Source organism: Cervus elaphus, chromosome 11, assembly GCF_910594005.1.
Source record: "Cervus elaphus chromosome 11, mCerEla1.1, whole genome shotgun sequence".
Classification (NCBI taxonomy): Eukaryota; Metazoa; Chordata; class Mammalia; order Artiodactyla; family Cervidae; genus Cervus; species Cervus elaphus.
In genome coordinates, this window is record NC_057825.1 from 41,882,647 (window position 1) to 41,909,698 (window position 27,052).

At 42.9% G+C, this 27,052-nt stretch overlaps 1 protein-coding gene across 2 annotated transcripts in view; it reads left to right on the top strand.

The window, feature by feature from the left end:
• The window catches only part of SPRED2 (sprouty related EVH1 domain containing 2), a 118,398-nt gene that overhangs the window by 48,162 nt on the left and 43,184 nt on the right, over positions 1 to 27,052 (top strand). Inside the window, exon 1 of one of the 2 annotated variants that reach the window (XM_043917646.1) lies at positions 13,135 to 13,275. The exons of the other annotated variant lie outside the window; for it this stretch is intronic. Within the exon in view, the coding sequence (XP_043773581.1) occupies positions 13,259 to 13,275 (17 nt within the window). The 5' untranslated portion in view covers positions 13,135 to 13,258. Of the gene's footprint in view, positions 1 to 13,134; positions 13,276 to 27,052 lie in introns of those variants that run through there. 2 annotated transcript variants of the gene reach the window in all.

The following is a 27,052-nucleotide window of genomic DNA, read 5'->3' on the forward strand; positions in this document are numbered from 1 at the left end:
TAAATCTTTCAATATGTATCTCTAAGACATAATGACCTAAAAATATAACCACAACACTATCGTCACACCTAAGAAAATTAACAGTAATTATGCAATTTCACGTAATAGCAAATCCATGTTCAGTTTTTTTTCCCATTTGTTTTAAAAATGCCCTTATACATTTGGTTTGTTCCAATTAGGGCCCACAGAAGCATAATTCATTTTTAATGTTTGACCATAACCCTGGGGTAATTAAGCCATCACTGTGTGCAAACACAGGTAATGATGCGTGTGACCTCTGCAAGAAGGTGTAAATGGCATTTGGTCTCTTCAGTACTTTTCTTAGCCCTTCTGGTGGGACCTTGACCTGTCATGGAGGAAATGCTCATTGAGGCCCCAGCTGCAACCACTTGTGTGCTGCTCTGCTTCTGCCTGAAGGCATGTTCCCTTTGGTAAACTTAGAATAGAACCTTCAGGATGCTTGTGAAAAGAGGATTATGAGTCAGCTCCGTGAACAGCTTAGAATTTCCTGCTTCTGTGCTGGAGGCAGTGTCTGGGAAAGGCTCAGACTGCCCCTTGGGCTCTCTCTGGGCTTTGCTGAGGGGTCCCGTTTGCTGTTGACTTTGGGGGTGTTTACCTGGGACATAGGCTCTGATGCACGGAGCAGCCTACAGCCATCCCCAGGGGTGCAGATGGCTCTGTGCCTGCACCTCCAGCTGAACCTTTGGGTTTGGGTTCAGATAATGACCAGGGTCAGACAGGGTTGCTCTCTGCTCTCTTAGGTAGCACCAGACACCTCATTGTCATTGCTTGGGCACGGTGTCTGTGAGACAGAATGCTGTTAGAATGAATAGCCCCTAGCATGAATGAATGGTGAGGCTTTGGGTGGGGGGTGGTGAGCAGGAGAAGGAAAAGAATGCAGAACGGTCATGCTAAATAATAATTGAATTCCGTCTCACTCCTTCTACAAATGTCGATGGAGTACTACTCTATATCTGTCATACCAAATCAAAATCTTCTTTTATATACTTCCATAATTGTGTGTGTGTGTGTGTGTGTGTTTGCTTTAGAGGGGCTTTGTCTTGATTTCAGATGGATTTGCAGTTGTAAGATCTTCTTTCTATCTCTGTACCATGGTCAGGTAGTTAAAGAGCAGTTAAGTAGGCATCTTAATGTATAAAGGCAACTCTGATATATTAAGTTGTTCATCACAAGATTGTTTTCAAGGGCAAAAGGTTCAGAAGAGCCTAAATGTTCGTTAATAAGGGACCAGTTAAGTAAACCGTAGTGCATCCTAATAGTAGATATTGTTCAAATGTAAAAAGAGAATGAATCAATTGTCTCTGTTCCCATGTGGAGAGATCTCCAATGGATAAAAAGCAAAATCCAGAACATGTGAATGACATGCTACCTTTTTTGTGAGAAAGGGTGAATAAAGATAAATTTGCATAAACCCTGGAAGGATACACAACTTTTAAAAGGTGGCTACTACAGGTTTGTTGGGTGAAAGAAGGAACCGGACAGATGGGATGTCATGATAGTATACCTTTTTATAGTTTGATTTATGAATCATGAATGTGTTACCTAAGCAGAACAGTTACTTAAATCAAAAAGAATAGATACATCTATACTTAACATTGTGCAGATAAATTGATTACTTACTATGCCCTGGCTAATCTGTTTTACGGATTACCCTTACTTAAACAGGCCAGGTCTGTTGTGAAATAGGCCAGTGAAGCTCTGGCCAGCCCAGGGGATGTGTGCCATGTTCTTCCCATGATGCCTTGCTCAGCAGTAGATTATAAATATTTGGGGCTATTCGGCAGCCCCTAGGCATTCCCCCTTCCTCATCCTGAAATATAAACTGAGCTGACAAGATCCAAAGTTGAAATGTAGGGGGGCAGGGGAAGTGGGCTGCTGTGTCCTCCGGCACAGTTAGCGGCTGTCTTCTGAGGAGGAGGCGTGGTGGGTAGAGCGGGGGAGGGTGGGCGTGGCTTCCCTGCCCATTCTCATCTCTCTCGGAGTAATCTTTTGCTTAAACATTGGCATCCTATGCACCATGTTGTCTATATTTGTATTTATTTTCAGCTTCTATTCAGTGGCAGCAGAATCCCTCTGAGCTGAACTGGTCCCACCCTGGTAATGTGGAATGTTCTAATGTTAAGACTTGCTCTTCATATCCTGCATATTCTCCGTAGCAGAGACAATTCCTCAGGGCCTGAAGGAAACAAACAAATGAAGTCCATGGAACAGTTTTCTCCCTGTTGAGTGGAGAAAGAGGAGCAGAGAGGATTTTGGGGGCGACTTCAAACAAAGAACACATAGGAACAAACCCTGTTCAAAAGCACTCAGAAAGATGAAATTCAAGGACACACAGGACCTATTCTTGGCTCTGCCACAATCACACCTTTTATATTTTATTCCAGTTTGTGCATTTGGGGCTTACTTTTTGGTTTTTCGTTTATAAAATAGGTGGGACCCGCATTCATTGTCCATTCCCCTTCACTGTTCCCTCGTAACCATCTGATACTTGTTTTAATAAGACTTGAACGCTGTCCTTTTAAATGGCAGCCAAGTGAAGGGAGTGAGTAAGCCCTCCTCTGTTCTTCCTCCGGTGAGTGCTCTACTGAGTACTGTGCTGGGGTGGGTGCTGGTCAGGTTGAGGCTCAATCAGGGGCATGTCATCTCTCCCACAGGTCTCTTCCTCTTCTGAGTTGAGCTTTACACATGATGAAAATCACTCATGGTCATAAGTACCCTTGACAGCTCTGTAGGAGGCCAGCATGCAATCTTTTACCTCCTCCCTCCAGTCTTAGGAAGAAGGACCACTGCTTTGTTTTGTGGGGTTTTGTTTGTTTGTTTGTTTCAGGACCACTATTTTTATGATGGAGCAGGAAATGAGGTGGTTAGCTAGCATTTAGAGTCCATGTTGAGAGATAAATATGTACTGCATCTTTATTTTTTATTTTTATTTATTCTTTTGGCCATGCCATGTGGCATGTGGGATCTTGGTTTCCTGACGAGGGATGAAACCGGTACCCCCTGCAGTGGAAGCGCAGAGTCCTAACTGCTGGCCACCAGGGCAGGCCCTGTACTGCATCTTTAAATACCAGAGTCACATCAAGGGGAGCAGTGGACCAGGAGACACACGTGGATGAAGGGTCCCCAGATCTCTGCTGACACTGGGGGCTGTGTTTCCTCCAGAGGAAGAGCCTCTTCTGTCTTCTTCTTGCTTCTCTTCTCTGGCTGAGCAGGTGCTGTTGAATTTGGAAGGTTAACCGTGAATATGTGAGACTTCCCTAGAAGCCACCTTCACCTTAACTAGCTTCACCCAGAGCAAGGTTCTTTGTTTGGTGAAGTACTTTGAATTCTTTCCTCCCCTCTTGCAGCCGGGAAGGACCACTGGGGTTCCTGGGAAAGGGAGACACCTGAAGCAAGTTGTATGCTCACCTCGAGAAGTGGGTGCCTGTGTCAGTGATCTGTAATCTTTATCTGATAGTTGCAGTACATTGACCAGCAAGCCCTAACTCAGGTTCACTGGCCCATTTTTTAAATAATCAGAAGCACTTTACAGAATAATGAGTGCCTTCAGCTAACCTGATGGTGGTTTACTTAACCTGCCACCGAGAATTCTAGAGCAGGGACATATTCTGGACACTGTCATCTGCTTTTCTTGTTTTGGAATCATCTGATTGCTTTTCAAAAACCAGAAGTTAACAGTGTGACAGAATGTAGGGATGATTTGGGATTTAGCCAGGTAGGTAATTCTCAGTAAGGAGTGATGGGCTGAGTGTCACAGGTCTCAGGCCCATTGCTTTCCTGCTGGTACAGCTGTATCTGAATAAGAAACGTGGCCACTGGTCTTAGTTACCTCCTCTGTCAAATGTGGTTGGTACAGAAGTAGATACCTCTGAGACTCATTTTAGAATTCTAGACTGCTCTTCTGGTTTTTAGTTAATGTCTAAGGCTTGTGTGCATTCTAAGTCGCTCAGTCATGTCCAACTCTGTGATCCTATGGACTGTAGCCCACTAGGCTCCTCGGACCATGAGGATTCTCCGGGCAAGAATACTGGAGTGGGCTGCTATGGCCTCCTCCAGGGGATCTTCCTGACCCAGGATTTGAACCCGCATCTCTTATGTCTCCAGCATTGGCAGACAGATCTTTTACCACTAGCACCTCTAAGGCTTATAAGGTGCTAAACCCGTAAATTACTTACTCGCCCTTCGGGGATGCTGAACTAAAATGGGGGGGCAAAAAATCTGGCTAAGCCCTGCACACATTATCTTTTGTGTTTTTTAAATCAGAAATGAATAAATAGAAAAATAGGGAAATATTATTTCCCAATTATTTTTTAACAGGATTCAGGTAGTGGCAAAGAATACATTAAATTAGTAAACACGCATCACGTAACTTTAGACACAGGTAATGCTCTTAAGTTATACCACCTAGATGTCATCTCAGGTGAATGTTTTTCTTCGTATTCCCTAAATGCTCTGCAGTAAACCTAATACTTCTGTAAAGAAGAAAAAAAATACACATTTCAAGAGTTTGTCACCACCTTTCTGTCGTTTCTTCCCTTTCTATAATCTTCATCTCCACCCTCTATTAAGCAATAAAGGATAATGTGTCTGTTGAATGAATGAAAGAAATTCAATCTGCCAAGGGTTTACCATTTGCCATATGCTGAGCTACAAAAGTAAAAACAAAAAAGAAGGAAAAAAAACTTAAGCATCTCAAGTCCAATGGCAAAGGTTACATGCAAATCCTAGAGAGATGCTGTCACTGTGGTACTGATGGCCATGAAGGTGGAGAAGAAGGTATGCTAGGCTGTTCCCCCTCTCCAGTCTGTCTGTGATTAAAAGTTCTGTGAGATTGTAAGGCTCAGCACCTACCTATAACACAAGCGTGGCTAATGTTGACATTAGCTGCTGTTGTTGACTAATGTTGGTAAGGAAAAGTCAGTTCTAGCTTTGGCATGAGATTCACATCCTTTAAACAAGTGGGTTAGTTTAAGCTGGCCTCTGAGATCCAGGGTCAGGAATATAACTGTGCCCCCGGCTCCTCCAGCACTGCCCAGCTCTCCACTCCTCTGTCTTTGTCTGCTTGCATCACTAGGCAGTTATCCTGTTAGCAGTCCATTCTCTGTACAACTTTGGAGCTTGAGAGACTAAACTAGTTTAAGCCCTGCGTTTTCTACACAAGGAAGGGTCTCTGCATCCTGAGGTCATACAACTAATGGTAAAGTTAGGCCCAAGCTGTGAAGTGAAGTGAAAGTCGCTCAGTCATATCCAATTCTTTGCGACCGCATGGGCTATACAGTCCATGGAATTCTCCAGGCCAGGATACTGGAGTGGGTAGCCTTTCCCTTCTCCAGGGGATCTTCCCAACCCAGGGATCGAACCCAGGTCTCCCACATTGCAGGCAGATTCTTTACCAGCTGAGCCACAAGGGCAGCTACTTGTGACCCAAGCTACTGCTTCCCAACAGAATAAATCTGCAGGGTTTCTAGCCCAAGTCATGTGTGCTATGTACATAGGCGGATGATTAAAAAGTTACTGTTAGGAATTCTCAGAAAAGATTTCTGTTTCCACAGCCAAATATCTGTAGAGCCATCTGACAGACAGGTGGCTACCATTGTCTTGGATAACTTTTTGGTGACCAGCAGCAATCAAGGTGAGTGGTTAGATTCCTCTTCTGAAGACTATCCCTGGAACTATACAATGTTTGAGCGGCTTCGCATCTAATTCTCGCTGCAAGTTAGGAAAACAACAGGGTGGGCTGAGCTGAGCTGATGGAGATTTGGGTCCAATATGTTCAGTCTGTGCTATGATCCTCATGATACAAGTGTACCTTGAGGAATAAGCCTCAAGTGTTAAGCAGATTTCAAGCATGAAGTGAAGAAGTGAAAAAGTGTTAGTTGCTCAGTCATATCTGACTTTTTGTGACCCCATGGACTTGTAGCCCACCAGGCCTCTCTGTCCATGGGATTTTTCAGGCCACAATACTGGAGTAGGTAGCCATTCTCTTCTCCAGGGGATCTTCCTGACCCAGGGATTGAACCCAGGTCTCCTGCATTGTAGGTGGATTCTTTATATCTGAGCCACCAGGGAAGCCTAAGCAGAGATTTCAAGCATAGACCTACCTCACCGTTCAGCCTGGCAGATGTCAGGTTCACTAGAAAGTTACCCCTTACGCACTCCTGTGTGTGTTGAGAGAGAGACAGAGTGTGTGTGTATGTGTGTCTTTCCACATCTTGAGGCGACTTCATCCCCTGAACTTAAAGTTCCACCCCTAGAAGCTTGGCTTCTGTCTCCAGCCCGATCTCTGAGTCTAAGTCCTGTTGCCGTGTTAACTTAGTCCAGTCTGGAAGGTAACATGATCTGATGGATGCCTGGCCTGCGGCCCTACCATGGACCCAGACCCGGAATGCTTTTATCTATTCCTTGCTCATCAAGTCCATGGCTCCTTCAGTAATTTTCCAGGGTGACGTTCCCATATTTCTGATGTATTTCAGAGTCCTTCTTCTTCTTTTATCAGTCTTGTTTGTAGAACATCCTGTTCTGAAAAAAACTCAGACTATCTAACCTAAGTCGACCTAGTCGCTCATCCCTCCTTTCTCCATTGAGGCCAGGAACAAAAATTGTGGCTGTGTTGATGTAGTCATATAGCACCCCACTTCAAATGGGCACTGGGTAAATGTGAGTTGCTGTTGCCTTTCCCTAAAGATACCTGGCTGAATCCATAAGCCCAGCTCTGAAAGGTTTTCACATCATGTGGTCTCTTTAAAAAAAAAATCTACTTAGGTTAATAGCTCATATGTGTTTAATCATTGCAGGTCTTCTGGCTCTTACCAAAGATACCAAAGACATCCCTAAATTAACCATGAGCTTTGGAGAGAGTCTTATTTTACCCCTGTGTTAGACAGTTACACTTTAAGGAACATAGCTGAACACTGACTTGACTTCAAGGGATATATGTCGCTCTCTGTGCCATCTCTGACCTGCTCTCAAGATGTAACAACAGAAACCGTCTGCCTCCCTTCTTTTCCTTGACCAGCCCAGCCCAGCCGTCATGCTTCACTTTAGTGTGTAACACAGGCCGTTTTCTATTGGACTGACCTCACGGGGATGTTGATGTTTGCCAGGAAGGCAAGTGACCTCCAGAAAGACTGCAAGTGCACCCCAGATACAGTCTCTGTCCCAGCAGCTGGCTACGACTGTTTTTTGGGTTTTGTTTTGTTTTTTTTCATAAGAGAACTAACTGAAAGCAGTGTGAATGGTTTCTTTTGTTCAAATTTCCTCTCCCAGAGGCCAGTCCCAAGAGTCCCTTCACCTGCGTTATCCATTAATGCTGTGGGTTTATTTTCCCCAAATAAACAAGCATTCCTGCCAAAGAAAATAGGCAGCACGATGGATGCAGTGATACATCTTGGGACCAGCCTTTGAGGCGTGTTCTTCATTTTTCTGGGTTGGTCCACAGTCTCCTTACTGGACTCCTGCGGGCAGCAGCCGTGTTGGAGCAGCCCCCCATTTCTGAAGGCCCCTCAGGCAGTGTGAATCCCGCCCATGGCTGTCCAGCCCTCTTGAAAGCACCCTTCATTTCTGTTGGCACAGCTTCCTGAGTGCCTCTTCCAGATCATCTTTCACCTCTTGCCTGAGGCTCTGGGGACACATGTGGTTTCAACATAATGCACAGATGTGACTTGGGGGAGGAGAATTACAGCTGTGGACTCACATCAGCTGGGGTCACTGGACTCTGAAATAGGGGAGGTCAGGAAGGAGGGGAGACAGGAAAGACCAGCAGACAACCTCAGGCTCTGTAGATTTCCCCACCCGCCATGAGACGGAGTGCTGTAGTGAGTGTTCTGCATTGTAAGGAAAGCATGAGCTACACAGCTCATGTGGACCAGATCACCATAAATAATACTCGTACGTCTGGTTCTAAATTGAGATATTAAGCAGAATAAGGGAACAATGACCAAAACTTCTATAGGGAAAAGACCTGGTTCTTTATCCACCCAAATGGTAGTCACCAGGGGGTTGAAAAACTTTTTCTGTAAAGGTCTGGATAGTAAATATTTTCAGCTCTGGGGACCATATGGTTTCTGTCACAACTGCTCAGCTCTGCGTTTATACCTCTGAAGTGGCCACGGACGATAGGTGATCAGACCAGTGTGGTGACTGGCCACGATGTGCCTGCCCCTGACAGTCTAGATTCATAAAACTTGCAGACATCCTCATCATTGTTTGCACAAATGAACGAGTGCTCTGTAAGTGGCCGGGCCATATGCTAAGTACTTATTGTGTATGATGGCATTTATCCCATTCAGAATGCTTCTCTGAGGTTGTTAATAGTATTATGCCTATTTTACAGACAAAGAAGAAAAGGCTTAGAGAAGTTACATAAGTAAGGGCCATATGGGATTTTAACCAAGATAATTTAACTCCAGGCTCAAGCTCCCTGATAGCTCAGTTGGTAAAGAATCGACCTGCAATGCAGGAGACCCTGGTTCAATTTCTGGAAAGTTCCCCTGGAGAAGGGATAGGCTACCCACTCCAGTTTTCTTGGGCTTCCCTTGTGGCTCAGCTGGTAAAGAATCCGCCTGCAATGTGGGAGACCTGGGATTGATCCCTGGGTTTCGAAGATCCCTGGAGAAGGGAAAGGCTACCTACTCCAGTATTCTGGCCTAGAGAATTTCATGGACTGTATAGCCTATGGGGTCGCAAAGAGTTGGACACGACTGAGTGACTTTCACTTTCACTTTCAAGCTCTTTACCACTACACACAGTCTTTGGTACCTACATCATTTACATTCACATTTAATTTTATGTTTTTAAATCTTAACATTAACCAGTATTTGGACTTTAGCCACCCCCCCCCCCAATACATACATACAGATAATTGCTAAAGCTCTTATATAATGTAATATATTGCAAGAATTAAAATGTTCTTCCCAGTGAGTTCTGCTCCTTAACACCCCAAAATCAGTGCTAGGAGATGAATATGTGAAGACCTAGGGGATTAAGAAGTCAAAGATTTCCAGGCTGGCTTTCACATTCCAAGATAATGAGTAAGGTGAAGTGGAGCTGGGCCCACGCCACTCCTTCAGATGGCCTTGCCCAGGAACTGCCCCCTCTTTAACAGAAACACCAACACCCAGTGAGAGCCATCACCCTGCCCTGCACAGGTGCAGGGTCCTTAACTGGCACGAACGGTGGCAAGGACACTGTTGTGTGGTCGGGAAACCTCCAGCAGACCAGCATGTGTATGTGTGTGAGTCGCTCCATCGTGTACAACTCTTTGCAACCCCATGGACTGTAGCTCACCAGGCTCCTCTGTCCATGGGACTCTGCAGGCAAGAATACTAGAGTGGGTTGCCATTCCCTTCTCCAGGGGATCTTCCTGACTCACGGACTGTGCTGGCATCTCCCACATTGCAGGCAGATTCTTTATGGGCTGATCCACCAGGAAGTCAGCCAAATAGAAATCTCCATTACAAAGCACAGAAACCAAGTCTGGACATCTTTTTTGTTGTTATAATTGAGGTGAGTTCTGAAGAAAACTTGAATAAAAGATTGGGAGCGGGGAAGCATTCTGTAACCCATGATCTGTAGCAGTAGTTCCCAAAGTGCTTGCTTCAACCCTTAGGGATAGGAATGGGTGAGGGGTTCCTGCAGTCAAATCAGCCTGTGAGATGCAAGACTAAACAAGAAAACAATATTCTCGAGGATGTAGTATGTTTTCTTCCCAACATGCTTGGGGGATTTGTTTAGCTTTTATTTTTGTTTTGGAGCCTATTATAAAATTGTCTTCAAGGAAGACCCTATGAGAGGTCCTAACCCAGAGGCTTTCCCAATGTTCGTTGTTGTTTAGTCGCTAAATTGGGTCCGACTCTTTGCAGCCCCGTGGACTATAGCCCGCCATACTCCGCTGTCCATGGAATTTCCCAGGCAAGAATACTGGAGTGAGTTGCCGTTTCCTGCTCTGGGGGATCTTCCTGACCCAGGGATTGAACCCTCATCTTCTGCCTTGATAGGCAGATTCTTTACCACTGAGCCACCAGGGAAACCCTTCCTAATGTTTACATTTAGGTCTAAGTTTGTTTTTTTTTTTGATAGGTGAAGGTTCAGTTCAGTTCAGTTGCTCAGTCATGTCTGACTCTTTGTGACCCCATGAACCACAGCACGCCAGGCCTCCCTGTCCATCACCAACTCCCAGAGTTCACCCAAACCCATGTCCATTGATTCGGTGATACCATCCAACCATCTCATCCTCTGTCATCCCCTTCTCCTCCTGCCCTCAATCTTTTGCAGCATCAGGGTCTTTTCAAGTGAGTCAGCTCTTCGCATCAGGTGGCCAAAGTATTGGAGTTTCAGCCTCAGCATCAGTCCTTCCAATGAATATTCAGGACTGATTTCCTTTAGGATGGACTGGTTGGATCTCCTTGCTGTCCACGGGACTCTCAAGAGTCTCAAGACTCTCTTCTCCAACACCACAGTTCAAAAGCATCAATTCTTCTGTGTTCAGCTTTCTTTATAGTCCAACTCTTACATCCATACATGACCACTGGAAAAACCATAGCCTTAACTAGACGTACCTTTCTTGACAAAGTAATGTCTCTGCTTTTCAATATGCTGTCTAGGTTGATAATAACTTTCCTTCCAAGGAGTAAGCGTCTTTTAATTTCATGGCTGCGATACCATCTACGGTGATTTTGGAGCCCAGAAAAATAAAGTCAGCCACTGTTTCCCCATCTATTTGCCATGAGGTGATGGGACCGGATGCCATGATCTTAGTTTTCTGAATGTTGAGCTTTAAGCCAACTTTTTCACTTCCTCTTTCACCTTAATCAAGAGGCTCTTGAGTTCTTCACTTTCTGCCATAAGTGTGGTGTCATCTGCATATCTGAGGTTATTGATATTTCTCCCAGCAATCTTGATTCCAGCTGTGCTACCTCCAGCCCAGCGTTTCTCATGATGTACTCTGCATATAAGTTAAATACGCAGGGTGACAATATACAGCCTTGACGTACTCCTTTTCCTATTTGGAACCAGTCTATTGTTCCATGTCCAGTTCTAACTATTGCTAACTATTGCTTCCTGACCTGCCTACAGGTTTCTCAAGAGGCAGGTCAGGTGGTCTCGTATTCCCATCTCTTTAGGTGAGGGTAGCAGCAGCAAAACTATGGTGGTTATTAAATCCATAAACATCTTTTGGTAACAAGGATTATATATTTTCTTTTGTTTCTGTGTCTAACTTTATTTTGAAACTTACAACTTTTCTCTAAGTGTGAAATGGATAGTATGAAGAACTCCTTTATATCCAAATTTCTCCATTTGTTAACATTTTACCATATTTGCCACATTCTCATTCTTTGTCTCTGTGTTTACATTATTATTGTTATTACTCTTGTGTTTTTAATTAGTGAAATATGAATTCTACAATTCTTTAATGAACTATGGATTTATTTCTTCACTTTATGGAAACTCAGATTAGGCTGGAAGTTAATTCCACCCCCTCCCATTTTTACCTGTTGCTCTAAGGTCAGTTTTACTTTCCAAGTATGTGGATTATTTTTGAATTTCAAGGGGATCTTTTGACAAGCCTGTAGCTTACAGTCTGATTGAGGAAAGAATCTCAAAACTGGAAAGGCTTCAGTTCTGGGCCACACAGTTCTGAACATTTTGGATTTGTGAGGGTCACGTGATGTGGTATGGGGGCCATCATAACCATTTGCAGCCGGTTTGCAGCCCTCTTGGGCCCAGTCCCTTGAGGACTGGGTTGGCTGTTGACTGAGGTGGGAGCCTCGGCCTGATACTTCTCCTTTCCTATCATAGGACCTCTGTCTTTCCAGTGTCCTGTGATGACTTGTCGCACTTTGAAAACGTACCTAGCAACACAGATGACTTTTTAAACAACATCTAGTTTCAAGAGTGATTTCCTGTAACATACATTGGAGCTTCCATATATGGGTTTTTTCTGGCCATAAAATCAAAGCTCTCTTCCTCCTTCCGGTGGTTTAAGTAATCCAATTTGAGCATAAAGTGAGTCGTGCAAACGTTGTGCCACCTGGTTGGTGCGAGAGGACTCAAATCAGACTTATATAACCTCTACTGGAGACTTTCCAAAACCATATAAGGAAGCTGGCAGGTCACCCCTCCCTTGTAATGTCAACATTGAGCTCCCAACAAAGCTGGGGCTTACATCCTCAAAGAAAGCGTGAGGCATAGCCTCCAGACAGGCTTGGGAGGTGAAGGCACTAGGCATTGGTTCAGGGAATGGGGGCAGCCCTCGCAGTGGCCTCAGGACATGTGTATCATGCCTTCCAGCTGGGAGCCCCCACACCCGCCGGGCCACATATAATGCCCGCATTGACATGTATGGTGAGTTCATACTAACTAGAAAAGTGTCAGTACAGTTAGACCACAGGAACTGAATTTCTTTTTTAATTTTTGAAAACATTTTGTTATGCAAAGTGTCAAGGAGCGAGAATAATTCCCACATACTCACTAAACAGATGCAACAGTAATCAAGATATTGTCACATTTCTTTAAACTTCCCTTTTAGGGGGTCAAAAATATTTCATAACAAATCTCAGATATTATAGCATTTCATCCCAAGCATACTTTTTCTTTAAAGTCGACATTTTGTAAACACAGTGCCACTACCCACCTAACAGCATTATCCCAGGGACAAAATTTTGACATGGTATCTTTTTTTTTTTTCCACAAAGATCCTGTGACTTGGTAACCTTACAACATAAGAACCAAAATGCCTGTGCTCGTTTCACTGACAGCTTAAAAGAGGAGGGCAGGGGTCTTTGTTTTCAGTGCTGAACAAAATTGGGGCAGGTAAACAACTTGTACTTGTGGTTCTCTAGACTGTAGTCTTGGGTATTGAGCTGTGCCATTTACTCCCCTGGTCATTTCACAGTATCCATGATTGATCATCGTAACTTACAGGAATTTTTTTTTAAACAATATTTTAATTGGAAAAAGCATCTGTCAGCTGTCAGGCTTCCAGCTTCCACTTTTGAGAAGCAGGATGTTGAATGTGAGTAATGACACGACAGGCCTATAAAATGCGGACTAACCCTCGGATGACTCATCCAGTGCGATGCAGTATATTTGTCAAGGAGACTGAATCATATATGGGGGAAACCACTTCTCAAGCAGCCAGCTGGTTCTCAGGTCCGCAAGAGCTGATCCATTTTTATCGGAAGCGCTGTAGTAGCAATAATGCTAATATCCAGCACTTGGGCTCTACAATGTAGAGGAAATGGCATCACCCGCCAGGTATGTGCTTATTGTTTACATGAACTTTATTTTCTTGTGGTTTCTCCTCTGCCTAACCTTTCTGATGTCTGCTTTTAACATTTCTTAAGGGAGGGGGGAATTACTCTGATTTTAAGTAACTAAAGTGTGTGTGTGAGTGTGTGTGTGAGAGTGTGTGTGTGTGTGTGCGTGCCCACATGCAAGGACAGACAGGTAACCACTCATCTTTTAACCAACACAGATCTCTTATCCACTCATCTCCCTTTCTGGAAACAAATTTCTCCCTACATGTTCAGATAGAAATGGTGTTAACCCAAACCTTTTAGTAGTTAACCCAAACCTCTAGTAAGCCTTAAATGATACTGCCTAGGAAACAACAGAGGTAGTATATATACCTTTTAAGGCGGGGAGTGGGGTAGCTTAAAACAAACAAACAGAAGAATAAAGAAAGGATGCACTAAGAAGGTAGTCTAAGGATAAAACTATTGTATTTATTATGTTGGATTTTTGTTTTTAATATTGTGCTTTTTCTTCTCCTCCAAGATGGATGACTTAGTGCCCGAAAGCTTTATTCCTCTACTAAGTGAATTATTTTTTTGCAAATCAAAATTTGCTCATCCTGAATTCATGCATTAACTTCTAGGTGGGAGAAAGGGTGGAGGAGATTGGTACCAACATTTAATTATAGCTTTCACATGATCTGAAGGATTGTTCTGCATAATTGGGAGGCCGTGTCGCCTGTCTGACCCTCTCTTCACTCACTAAATTTAAACAATGCCTGGCTAGTTAAGGCACATATCTTGTTTATTTGAGTGTATTAAACATTCCTATCTGTGTTGACAGTCCATTCAGCGTCTCCTCATATTTTATAAAAATACTTTTTGTATCCTACTTGTTAGGGACAGATGCTATGGTTAGTTTATAGTAGTACTATTTATACTTTTCTGGTCTGTCTGTCCAGAATGACTGGGTCAGGACCCGAAACACAACTGCCCACAAATTTGCCTAAGATTTAGAATTTGTAGAGCAGCCCTGTCTGTGGTGGTAAATTCTGTTATCATTTGGAGAGCATTAAACAGATCTGGGGTTACCAAGCTGGAAAAAAAGGCAGTCTTTTTTTTTCTCTTCCCCTTTCTTGTAAAGCTCACAATAATGACTTATTTTCCTTGAGGTATGTTTACTTTAAACTGTCAGTAAATGTATTAAATTTACTTACCTTAATACATTCAGAAATTGGAATGATATGGTAAACCAGCATGAAATGGGTCTGTTCTGTGTGTTTCTGTTTGTTTTGTAGATTAGTTGTTGTTTAGTCACTCTGTTGTGTCCAACTCTTTGCGACCCCATGGACTGTAGCCTGCCAGGGTCCTCTGTCCATGAAATTCTCCAGGCAAGAATATTGGAGTGGGTTGACATTCCCTTCTCCAGGGGATCTTCCCAACCCAGGGATCGAACCTGTGTCTCCTTCATTGGTAGGCGGATTCTTTACCACTGAGCCACCAGGGAAGCCCTTTGTAGATTAAGGGGTACACTTTTTTTTAGAATGGCCAGTTTGTTTCTGGAGACAGGACCATCTCCAAATTTCATTAAATTTGTCTTCTATAAATGAAAGCCACCTGTTAGGCTGTAACATGCTAATTATGGTGAGGACAATAATGAGGAAGAACAGTATTTGAAATATGTGGGGGTTTTGCTAAGAATTTTCCTGCCCACATCTGTACTGCTTATTTTTATGTGTATGTCTACACATGCATATATAGTGAATATTTAATAATAGCACTTGGTGATATTAAAAAATACTTCAGATTCAAAGTGAGAGTCCTTTTCATTCCTTCTCATTAACATTTTTTTTAAGTTATGGAAGAAACTCTTCTCTAAAAATGTAGCTTGAGCCGAAGCCTGAGTTTTGCCATCTTATAGTGAGCAGGGTTGTCTCTCCAAGCCTTGGTGGGATGCTACACTCAGCCCAGGGCTCATTTTGTCAAAAGTCTTCAGAAAAATAATGTGACTTAATGTGAATTAAGGGGAGATTAGCTAATTCATCCTGATTTTGCTACAATCTTAGACTTTGATATCTTTTTTTTTTTCTTTCCCCTTTTGAGGCCTACAGAAAGTATTTTAGGCAAGTATATGAAAACATTTACAGTTCTTGATTTATTGGTGTTTTTCTATGTCTATGAAAAGGTCTTGTTCTCCTGTGACTGGTGCAGTTGAGACTAACTCAGGTCTTGTCCATGTTATTTCAGGGCAGCATAGACTTCTTTTTGTCAGTTACTTTTTACCCTCATGGCGTATTGATCTCTACCATCCGCAGTGATAATCATCGCTACAGGTTCTGGCAGCTCTTGGGAGCCCCTTGGATGTTAAGCCCTATGAGCCACAGTTCAAAGTGACCACCTGGTTTTCAGATGCCTACTTTCCCTTTTGAGGGAGGGGGATACAGAGCACAGTTGGTACCTAGGGTTTCCCATCATTCATCTTGGAAGCGATTAATAGATATTGAATGAGATGCTGCCCTTGTTCAGAGCTCTGTGCTGGGTAATGTTAAATTTTAAAAGGCTGTGATCTGGGCCCAGCCCCATCCTTGCCTTCATTCCCTCTTCAGTGGAGATCCATCATTACAGGCAACAGTTTCCTCCTGGGCTTATTAGAGTCCATATTCCAGAGCCATTAATTGTTCTGTGTAGAAGCAACTTCTAGCTCTTCCCTTCTGATTCTTATGAATCTATCTTTTCTTGGATGGCTCTCATATCAGAGAAAGAACTGCTCTACTCAAAAATTCATTTGATAGTTTTGGTGGCTGTGTTTTCTGAGCCAAGTAGATCAGTAGCCTTGGACAAAGGATTTTCCCCCCTTCTTCCTTGAGGGGAATGGCAGCCAAGGAGAGTGAATTTTCAAAGTTTATAGCATCATGGATGTTCAAGTGGCGCAGATTAGTAAATACCAAGGGCAGTCTTTCCCAATCTTTGAGTTTTAAGGACCCCTCCCCTTTTTAGCATCTATTAAAATTATACTCTAATGACTCAAAGCTATAATGAGCTCAGTAACCATTTAAAAATACTATAGATTATCTATCAAATTAAAATACTTAATTGTATTTAGGAAGACTTGTTCAGTGAGCCTGCAGTCTGCTCTTGCAGTGCTCAGTGAATGATTTATGGATGTCGGGTTATAACTGTAGCCCCGGGGGAAAGCTGGATCTGCCTGTTGTCCGTTTCCTGTTGTCCTTTGCTCACTGTTTTGCTGTTACACTGTCCTCCCCACATCCGGGGTTTATGGTCACTCTGCCCTCACAGTGGGTGGGATTACTAGCACTTGTAGATAAATCTTGTATCGTTTATCTGGAAATATCGACTTTTCTGTGTGGCTCAGAAAAGCCAGAGACAAATACAGAACAAGCTTAGGGCATCAACCCGGCTCTTAAGGACATGTGAATGGGGTGGGTGACAACTCTGTTATCAGACCAGCATGGACGCTTAATAATCCAGGTATAAGTTTGCTGACAGCCTGTTTGCCTTGTCATCTATGCCCAGATTGTCTTAGGATGGAGAAGGGACAGTTACAGAGTCTTTACTGAATTGCCAGGGAAGTCCCCCAGCATTTCTTCATGGCTAACGATCACCAAAGAGCAAGCACATGCCTTGGCACCTGGATGGCACTTCAGCCCTCAGAGTAAGCTCCTGGCCCACAGGACAGGCTGCCTTCCTTATGCACACTCTGAGCGAAGCCCGAGGAGTTTCTCTGCATTATCTTCACAGAACTCTTTGCAGAGAACCACAGCAAGATACTATCTCTTTCCAGATTTCAGCCCAAAAGATGACTTTTCATTTTCAGTGTTAATTCATTGAATTGTAAAGACACTCAGATTGGAGATGTCCAAGTTGGATTTGGCTGTTTTGTGGCTTTCTTTTAAACACTCATTCCTTGTGCCCATCCAGTGGAAGAGATGGGTGCCTGCTGTCGCTCTGGCCCCACAGGGCCTGCTGTTTGGCTGGGCCTCTTGAATTCCATCAAATGGAGTGCAGACAGCATGTGTCATAGAGTCTGCTTGGGAAGGGTGAGGAGCAAAATTAGTGTCTGTGGGTGGGCATGTGTTCTCATCACATCGCCAAAGAACTGCAGTGTGCAAAATCTGGCAGGAGTTCATTCCAAAGAAAAATAAAACAGCCCCTCTTTCTGCTTTGAAAAATATTTAAAAAAACATCACTAGCCCCCATGTTAAAGAAATGGAATCATTAAAAATGCATCTCTGTGTGTGTGTGTGTATTTTAAATAATTTGAAAAACTGAGGTTGGAATAGAAGAAATAAAAAGATACTCATCATAAAAAATAGTTTTTAGGGATTCTGTCGCTCATTTTGTAAACATGATAAGCATTCTATTAGAACATAATTGGCCAAGGATTAGGGGAAGTCGTTAAGAGTTACCAACTAGGGGAAAGCCTGTTATGCTTAACTTCTGTTCTTTGAGAGGATTTTGGAAGAAAAGCAATTTCTTGACTCAAGGAAGCCAATTACAAAGGAAATGTTTGTGTTTTTCATGTATGCAATTTGCCTTGTATCCCATGGAACAAAAGGGTACGCAACACTTACATTCATATTTGAAACACAAGATCTCCCTTTGATAGTTACCATGAGAAGGTCTGACACTTTGTTAATCTCTCCTCTTGGTACAGAAGAATATTTCTTAGATTAAAGCATGCTTATAATATGTGTAGTTTGCACAACAGATATATACTACTTTCATAGTTTTAGGGTTTTTATAAATAGTGGTAATGTGAGGACAACAGAAATGTTCTTTAGCCAAAACCCTACATTTATGAATTTCAGGTTATTTTTGAGTATACCTACTTCAAGAGCTCCCTTTTTATTTCTCAAACTAATTGCCGTTCTGTGTGTGGAGGGGGCAAACAACATAAAATTTACCATCTTAACCATTTTTAAGTGTCCAGTGTATTCATGTTAACTATATGTAGGTTATTGTACAGCACATCTCTGAAACCTTTTCATCTTGAAACACTGAAACTCTGTAACCATTAAACAACTTCCATATCCTCCTACCCCAGCTCTTCACAGCCTCCATTCTGTTTTCTGTTTCTCTGAGTTTCACTACTTTAAATACTGAAATTTAAAAGTGGAATCATGCAGTGTTTGTCTTTTTGTAACTGACTTATTTCACTTAGCATAATATTCTCAGAGTTCATCCATGTTGTAACATATGATGGGATTTCTCCCCTTTTTAAGCTGAAACATACTCTGTTGAATATATTTCCTTTACCCATCATCCCCGATAGACATTTAGGTAGTTTCCACCTCTTGGCTGTTGTAAATAATGCTTCAGTGAACATGGATGTGAAATTAATTGCCCTTTGAAATAGGATTTGACTTTCAGTAAATGTGAGAGCTAATTCCTTGTGTACAAGCACAAGAAAAGGTGTCATCATGTCCGATCACCCTTTTCAGTTTACTCAAGAGCTCCCATATCCTGAGTTTCTCACTGTGGGAAATGGCTTGATATGGAGCAGTTTTCAGTCCCAGATGGGGTATTTATGCTTCCTTCAGGGATCATGACATCCCTAGGGATGAGCTTAGTCCTGGGTGGTGGCTGAAACACACTGGTGAATGAGCTGGACTCCGGGTAGTTCTTCTTGATGAGATGTTAGGACAGGAACCCTTTCATCCTCTCTCCTGATACTAGATGACGGCCTGAAGCATGGCTTCACGGTGTTGTGATTGCATCTGTTGGGCCACCCGGACTGCCACCTTACCTGTAAAGCTCTCTGCTGGGAGAAGCTGGGCCTGACTACTGGGTTGACTTTGCCTTGGGCAGTAGTCTTTAGGTACCGCTGAATGCATGACCAAAAGCTTGGTTGGGCTCCCTGGAGTAAGTGTGTTGGTGATAGCCAGGAAGAAAGCCCAAATTCAGCAGCTTATTAGCCTCCAAAGCTCTCATTATCTGTGAAGATCCTAAGTCTTAAAATCAAATGGCTGTCAGTCTTCCTCATTAGCCCTAGTGTTCCTTGGAAGTTCTTTATGAATTCAAACTAGAATACTCTCCTACAAGTGAAACAGTATTTTAAGGAGATGGTGTTAAACTGTGAGCCATCTTGGTAGGTAGTTGGCCTACACATTCTCCTTACCTCCCAGTTCTTTTTATGGCAGGAAAGAAACTTCATGCAAGCACATGTACCAAGAGCATGGCTCTGTTTTGTAATATCTCAGAAGGAAATTGCCCTCATAGATTAAATCCTGTCCCTCTCTGTTTAAGTCAAGGACTAGCCAAGGGTGGCTGCTACGTGATGACCCTGTGAGCCTTGCTTGGTTCCTGCCTTTCTAATTAATTGCTGTCATTGCTGCTTTAAAAGAAAAGAACGGTGACACTTGTTTGCATTCCTAAAGCAGTGGTACTGTTACGGTTGTCACACTGCATTGAAACCAGTCCTTGGGAGTTCAGATCACTCAAGTGCTTTCCGTTTGGTTTGTCTGCTTGCTTGCTCTTGCTGCTTAGCTGCCCAGTTGTGTCCGAATATTTGCAACCCCATGGACTGTAGCACGACAGGCTCCTCTGTCCATGGAGGTTCTCCAGGCAAGAACGCTGGAGTGCGGGCTTCCCTGGTGGCTCAGATGGTAAAAAGTACTAGAGTGGGTTACCATGCCCTCCTCCAGGGGATCTTCCCAACCCAGGGATCAAACCCAGGTCTCCCGCGTTGCAGGCGGATTCTTTACCATCTGAGCCATCAGGGAAGCTTGGTGTAAAGATTCCTCAACCTTATTAGCAGGTGACTGTCAGGCTACTCTGTTTTGAGCTCTTCAAGATATTCAAGTAGTACCAAATTCCAAGGCCCCAAAATGAAGCCTACCTCTAGAGTTGAGGAGTTTTTCCTTGCTTGTCCTGTGTCCCCATCCCCACACCCAGGTAGGAAAACTGTTGGCAAAACCCAGCCAGAGCCGAGTAGAACTGGCTGTTTCCACCCAACGAGGGAAAGAGGTGTCTGTTAAGGAGACTGTCAGTGAGTGGTAAAAACCATTTGGGAATGGATCTGTGATTCAGGTATTTTAGGAATTGATTAGGCTTTTGTGTGCTGACTTGGGAATCCTGCTGCTCACCATTTTATGTTGTTCTGTGGGGAAAATACGTTTTCTAGTTTCAAACAGCTAATTTACAAGAAACCTTTTGGGCCAGAACTCATTTGTGACGTTGAAGCAGCCCCAGTGTGACATGTGAAGTGCACAGTGTTGGTCTGTCAGAGGTCTACAAGTAAATGTCCCTCTCCATCTTTAAGCTATGCAGTTGCTCATTACCTTTTCTTAACACTGTCCCCCTTTCTCTCTGAAAGTGGAAAAATTGGTACTGGAGCAACTGTCTTGGGTCAAATGATAAAGCTTGTAGGAAGAACCATTTGGGAAAAGAGAGGCAGATCCTTCTTCTCTTCTTTGCCTGAATTTGCTCCCTAAGTATGTCTTGGAGATTTTCCTCCACGTGGCTAAGGAGAATCTCACATCCGTGGATGTGTAAACCCAGCTAGATGGCTGGATCACGCCTGTTTTATTCAAAGATCTTATTGTGTGTGCTTGGTTGCTCAGTCGTGTCTGACTCTTTGCGACCCCATGGACTGTAGCCCACCAGGCTCCTCTGTCCATGGGGATTCTCCAGGCAAGAATACTGGAAAGGGTTGCCATGCCCTCCTCCAGGGGATCTTCCCGACCCAGGTATCGAACCCGGGTCTCCCGCACTGCAGGTGGAATCTTTATAGTCTGAGTCACTAGGGAAACCCAAAGATCTTACTAAAACTCAATTTTCATCATTTTCTTGCTTTTTCGTAGTACTTCGATAAACCAAGTTTGTTCCTGGGAACTTTATAATTGCATAATACCACTTGCAGTGAGGAAACATATCTGTTCATCTGTCATGGTTTCAGATCTTTGTGGTTTCAGACTTTTTCTTCACTTCGAAAGATGTTTTCAGTTGCATTTTACTGCTGAAAGTTTTCTGATACACTTTTGTAGAATATATCCTAACCCCTCTTACATGACTTTACAGCCATGTATTGTTTGTTTTGCTTTTTAAAAACACACTTTATTTTTATTTTTAAATACTTCATTTTATTTATTTATTTATTTTGTGGCCACGCCTGTTGACATGTGGGAATCTTAATTCCCTGACCGGGGATCAGGAACCCAAGCCCCCTGAGGTGGAAGCGTGAGGTCTTAACTACTGGACTACCAGGGAAGTCCTTGGCTATGTGTTTTTTTTTTTTTTTTTTATGTGTTTTTTTTTAAACACAAAGTTAAAAAGAGGCCAAAGATGAAAAGGGACCTCAAAGGTCATTGGGCCCCTCCCCAATTGGGACCCTCTTGGGTCTCAGCCAGGAGGGAGAAGGAAGTTAGCCACAGAGGTCATTTTTGTTTAGGGCACTAGTTATGCCATGTAGATCCCAAAACAAGAATTGCCTCTGTTGGTGTGAAACTTTGCCAAACCAAGGAGGACTTCCCAGCCCCACCCCCCAGCTCTGCCCTTTCTGCACGTGGCCATGTTATTGTGGGGCCACCTCTTATTTTCTTTGGTGTTTTTAACAGTCAGTTGTGTATTTTAAGAGACCCATGAGAAAAACCTCTCTTATATACTCTAGACAACCTAGCTGAGATAGGAGGCCTTTGCCATAATTCTGGACCTCTTTAAAACAAAAACGTAGGAGGTCTGGGGTAGGGATTGTTTAGTGATTGGATCTTAGTCCTTTGTCTCTCCCTAATGCCAGTAACCTTAAACTAGTCCCTTCTCCAGGCTGGACTTTAATTTTTCCATCTAAGTGAGGGGTCTGGAGTATATGGTTTCCATGATTCTTTCTGGCTTTAAAGGTGTGTAATAACTCATGTGGCTCTTGACTAGTGATAATTGAAGACCTGAACTGCGCCTGCAGGCCCACCTCTACACACCTGGGAATGGAAGCGATCTAGAATTCTTTAGGGAGGACAAATGCTTCACATGTGCTTTTGTTTATTAGGTTTTTCACCTCTGATGAGGGAGGTGGCAGAATTCTAGGAGAAAAGGAATTAAATGAATTGGTAATTCTTGCCTCCTGAAATGGTGTCCATGTTCAATGGATCATAATCCAGTCTGCCTGACACTAACAGAACATGCTGATTTTCCTCCCTGTGGGTTAAATTATCACCTCCTTTTGAGAACAGGTCTTACTAAGGACTGACTTGTAATAGATTTTGTAGGTTTAGAATTTCGTACTACCATAGGTTGATAAAGTTTCCTAACTTTTTGGCCAGGGTTCCCAGGTGACTCAGTGGGTAAAGAATCTGCCACAGTGCAGGAGACACAAGAGACGCAGGTTTGATCCCTGGATCGGAATAGCCCCTGGAGAAGGGCATGGCAACCCACTCCAGTATTCTTGCCTGAAGAATCCTGTGGACAGAGGAGCCTGGTGGGCTATAGTCTATAGGGTGGAAAGAGGACTCGACTGAGCATAGCCTTTTGGCCATGGTTTGCTTTGGAGTGGAGAGTGGTAGGTGGCAGGTGAAAAAATGGGAAATGTGTCCTGGATAACGTGAGGAGAAGTGACCAGACTTTTAACTACCCTTATCAGCATCTTCTAGGTTTAGTGTTGATCTCCATCTAGAATAAAGTGTTAGTCGCTCAGTCATGTCTGACGCTTTGTGACCCCATGGACTGTAGCCTGTCAGGCTCCTCTGTCCATGGAATAGAACACTATAAATTTTCTTTCTCTCCTATGTCTTCAAGTGTTCATAAGAGTTGAAAGAAGTATACAGTCAATACTACAGCCTACAGCCAGCATTTTACTGTTACTTCTTTATCACAACATAATCTATCCTTCCATCCATGCATCTATCCATCCATCCCTTCCTCCCTCCCTTGGTCCATCCAAGATGCTGTGTTATTTTTTTATGCATTTCAAAGTAAGTTGCCAATATTGCGAGCTTTCTCCCTAACCGTTTCAGCATGTGGTCATTAAGCTCTCTCTTCCTTTTTGTTTTCTCTAATTTGTTGAGAAAGAAAGCAAAGATTTTTGAGAAAGTCAAGCGCGGAAGTTCAAGGGCTGCAATTTAAAGACCTGAATTGGAGATTATTAACTTGAAACAACTCCCTTTGCCATTTGTGTTTTGAAGCACCAATTTTTCTATTACATGTGTGCTTTAATGTGGTGAGAGTTAATTTTGTTTAGTAACCTAACATTTCCATTAGCTGGCCTTTGGGGGTTTAAATGTGGATCGTAAATACCATTTTTGGAAGGGTGTGTAAAACAGAGGGAAAGTCAAAGAAAATTATTGCTTTCGGAGAAAAAAGTAGGAGAAGAAAGGGTTCTTCAGCAGCGGGTCATTTTGTTTGTTTCAAGTTGGTAATCCTTTGATCTTGATTAATTATGAACTCCACTGAACTCCAGGCTCAGCGAAGCAGCAGACAGTAAAAGCAAAATCATAAACCTGGATTCAGACTTTGGCCTCTTGCCTGCCAGAACTTTTTCCCCGCTTAGCACTGTATGATCACCCTGAAACTCACCCTTTAGGACAGAACCATTTTAGCCTGTAAGTAGATTCATTCTATTTTGGTTTGAATAAAATAAATTTCATTTTTTAAAGTGGTGTATTCTTGTCAGAATTGTTCATGTTTTAACGATTTTTGAGAATAACTCAGAAATCACCATTGATTGCCTTGAATGTTAATGAACTGTTGTGATAAAATTTCACTATAATTTCCTAAAATATTTTAGGTGGTCTTAAAATATCCATGTTAGCCATGTTAGAGAATCTTTGTATAAGACTATGAGAGAATTAACATTAAAATAGGGACTTTGGGAAGGTCATGTACACACTGCTATATTTAAAATGGATAACCAATAAGGATCTGGATAGCACATAGAACTCTGCTCAACATGATGTGCCAGCCTAGATGGAAGGTGGTTTGGAGGAGAATGGATACATGTAGATGTATGGCTGACTCCCTTTGCCGTGAAACTGCCACAGCATCATTAATTGGCTAGTTAGTTGCTCAATCCTGTCCGACTCTTTGCAACCCCATGGACTGTAGCCCGCCAGGCTCCTCTGTTCATGGAATTCTCCAGGCAGGAATACTGGAGTGGGTAGCCATTACCTTCTTGAGGGGATCTTCCCGACCCAGGGACTGAACCCAAGTCTCCTGCATCGCAGGCAGATTCTTTACTGTCCGAGCCACCAAAGAATCAGCTATATCCTAATACAAAATAAAAAGTTTAAAGTTTGGGGGGAAAAGTAAGACAATCATTAGATCTACCTATTAGAAAAGTAAAACACAGCTACATCGATATATTTATCTTGTTGTTTCAATAACTGTCTACAGCCTATGTGGTTCCTGAATGTACCCGGAATGAGAAAAGGAATGAGAAGTCTAGGCAGTTTGGGGACACATTCAGGTGGGTCTGACAGCCCTGCCTGGTGAAGGAGATGTGCCTTGAAAGAGCTTAAATCAGAATTATCCCCCTCATGCTAGTATAATTGTCTTTTGCAGTGTGACATCCCAGAGAATTGTTTGATGCTGGGTTTTTAAAAAGACATTTTTACCAAAAAATTTTTAACTTTGTTGAATTCAGTGGAATTGTACGTTAAAAAAAAAAAAAAAGCTTTAATTGCATTATATTTACTTCTAATTCTAAGAATTTTTGTTGGTGGAGGAGGGTAGTATGAGTTACTTCCCTAGAGCCAGTATTTTAAACTCAAAAATAATTTAAAATACATCCCAAGGACTTCTCCGGCAGTCCAGTGGTTAATACTTCACCTTTCAGCACAGGGGATGTGGGATGAATCCCTGGTCAGTGTGTTAAGATCCCACATGCCCCAGGGCCAAAAAACCAAAACATAAAAACAGAAGCAATACTGTAACAAATTCAATAAAGACTTAGGAGAAAAAAAACAAGAATGGTCCACATTAACAAAGAAAAAGTCTTAGAAAACAATAAAATGCATTCAGAGCAGCAGCTAATTACCTGCAGTGTAGATACTTGAAGGGCTTCCCTTGTGGCACTAGTGATGAAGAACCTGCCTCCCAATGCAGGAGACGTAAGAGGATTTGATCCCCGGGTTGGGAAGATTCCCTGGAGGAGGGCTTGACAACCCACTCCAGTATTCTTGCCTGGAGAATCCATGGACCGAGGAGCCTGACGGGCCACAGTCCATGGGGTCACAGAGTCAGACACAACTGAAGAGACTTAGCATGCATGCATAGATCCTTAACAGATAAGGATACAGAGGTCCCAGTGGTCGGTCAACCAGATAATCCACTTAGGATGTATGGGGTGCCAGGAATCTCCAGTTGCCTAGACCCGCAAGGGTGGGGAAATTAGGATTTCTTCTACTAGTAGAGATTAGAGCAAACCATTTTCAAATTTCAAGAAAAAATGATTACTCTCTATACTGATTGTTCATTTCTGACGATGAATGACCACGCCCATCCTGCCCCATCTCTCCAGACTTGACCTCAGCCAGGCCTGTCTTCTAGCAGGGAGCATTACTCACCTCAAGAGGTAGTCGCTCAGGAAAGTTATATTGACACAGGGAGAGATGCCAAAGAGCCATTAAAAAAATCTGTCTTGGACACAACTCCTAAAATTGCCTTTCGGATGCTAGGATTTACTTCAGCCAACACTTCATTGCCTGGGTTTGAAACTGCCCAGTGTATGGTTTTACGTTGTACATTAGCATAACAGCCCTAATGCCTTTATCTTTACTATACCCCAGTTAGAAGTGGTCTGTCGTTGTGGATATTATAGAGTTAGTATTCTTGTGGTTTCTGAATTTAAATGTAGGCAGGAAAGGTTTTTTGGCTGAAGAAAAAAAAAAAGAACTATAGCTCCATCCTTAAGGCATTGGATATGTTAAATAAGTAAAATCAAAAAGTTTCGGTAAGAAGATTTTTCCAAAAGAAAAAAAAGTCAAGAGCCACAGAAATAGAATCTAGCTGAATCACTCTCTGTGGAGGCTGTGTGCGTCCTCAGACTGCAGGTGATAAAAGCTTAGAGGTTAAATTTTAAATTGTGTTTCAAAGACAGCACAGTGGAGTGATTCTGATACTACTTTGTAAATCTTGCTGAGAATTGCCCCCAAACCAGCGTTTTATCAGGTCACCTCCAGCACACCCTGTGTATCATCGCCTCCCGTTCACAGTGTGGACAGGTTTGCCCTTGAAATTGGGGGTGTTACCAAGGCGAGGGAGTGGGGGCCACCAGCAGCGCTAACTTGCTTCGGCCAGCTGGAAGTGTTTCTAGCTCACCAGCGCGCTCCACGGTCAGTGTTTCCAGGCCTCTTAAGCCTCTGTCAAGATCACATGTTTAACTTCTAGCCCTGATCTTTGTTCCTTTGTGTCTTGGCTTCATCTCCTTTTCTTGGCCATTGTGGGTCGCGTGAGCAGCAGCTACCCTCCACTTGGGGCAGCCGGCAGAGTCTGTGCCCGTGGACGTCCTCAGGGCGTGTGTTTCAGCCTCACGTGTCAGGTAGGGATGTTCAGTGCATGTGTTTCTCTGGCCCTTGTGGCCTGAAAGTGTCAGGTAGCACTTGAAGACTGGAAAACGCATCTCTTCACAGCGCACTGTAACATAAAGGAGAAAATTGCAGATAATGTTATAAACAAAGGCATTGGCACTTATTTTGAATCACTGAAATAGTAATATTAAAATTTCAGTAGGAAAATAAAAGTACTGGAGGCCCATGTCTAATAAAGTTCAGCTTATTCAGATTGTTTCTAAAGAATGATTTATACATTATTAAATTTAAGAATCATTCCTATTTCAAGTATCAATCATATGG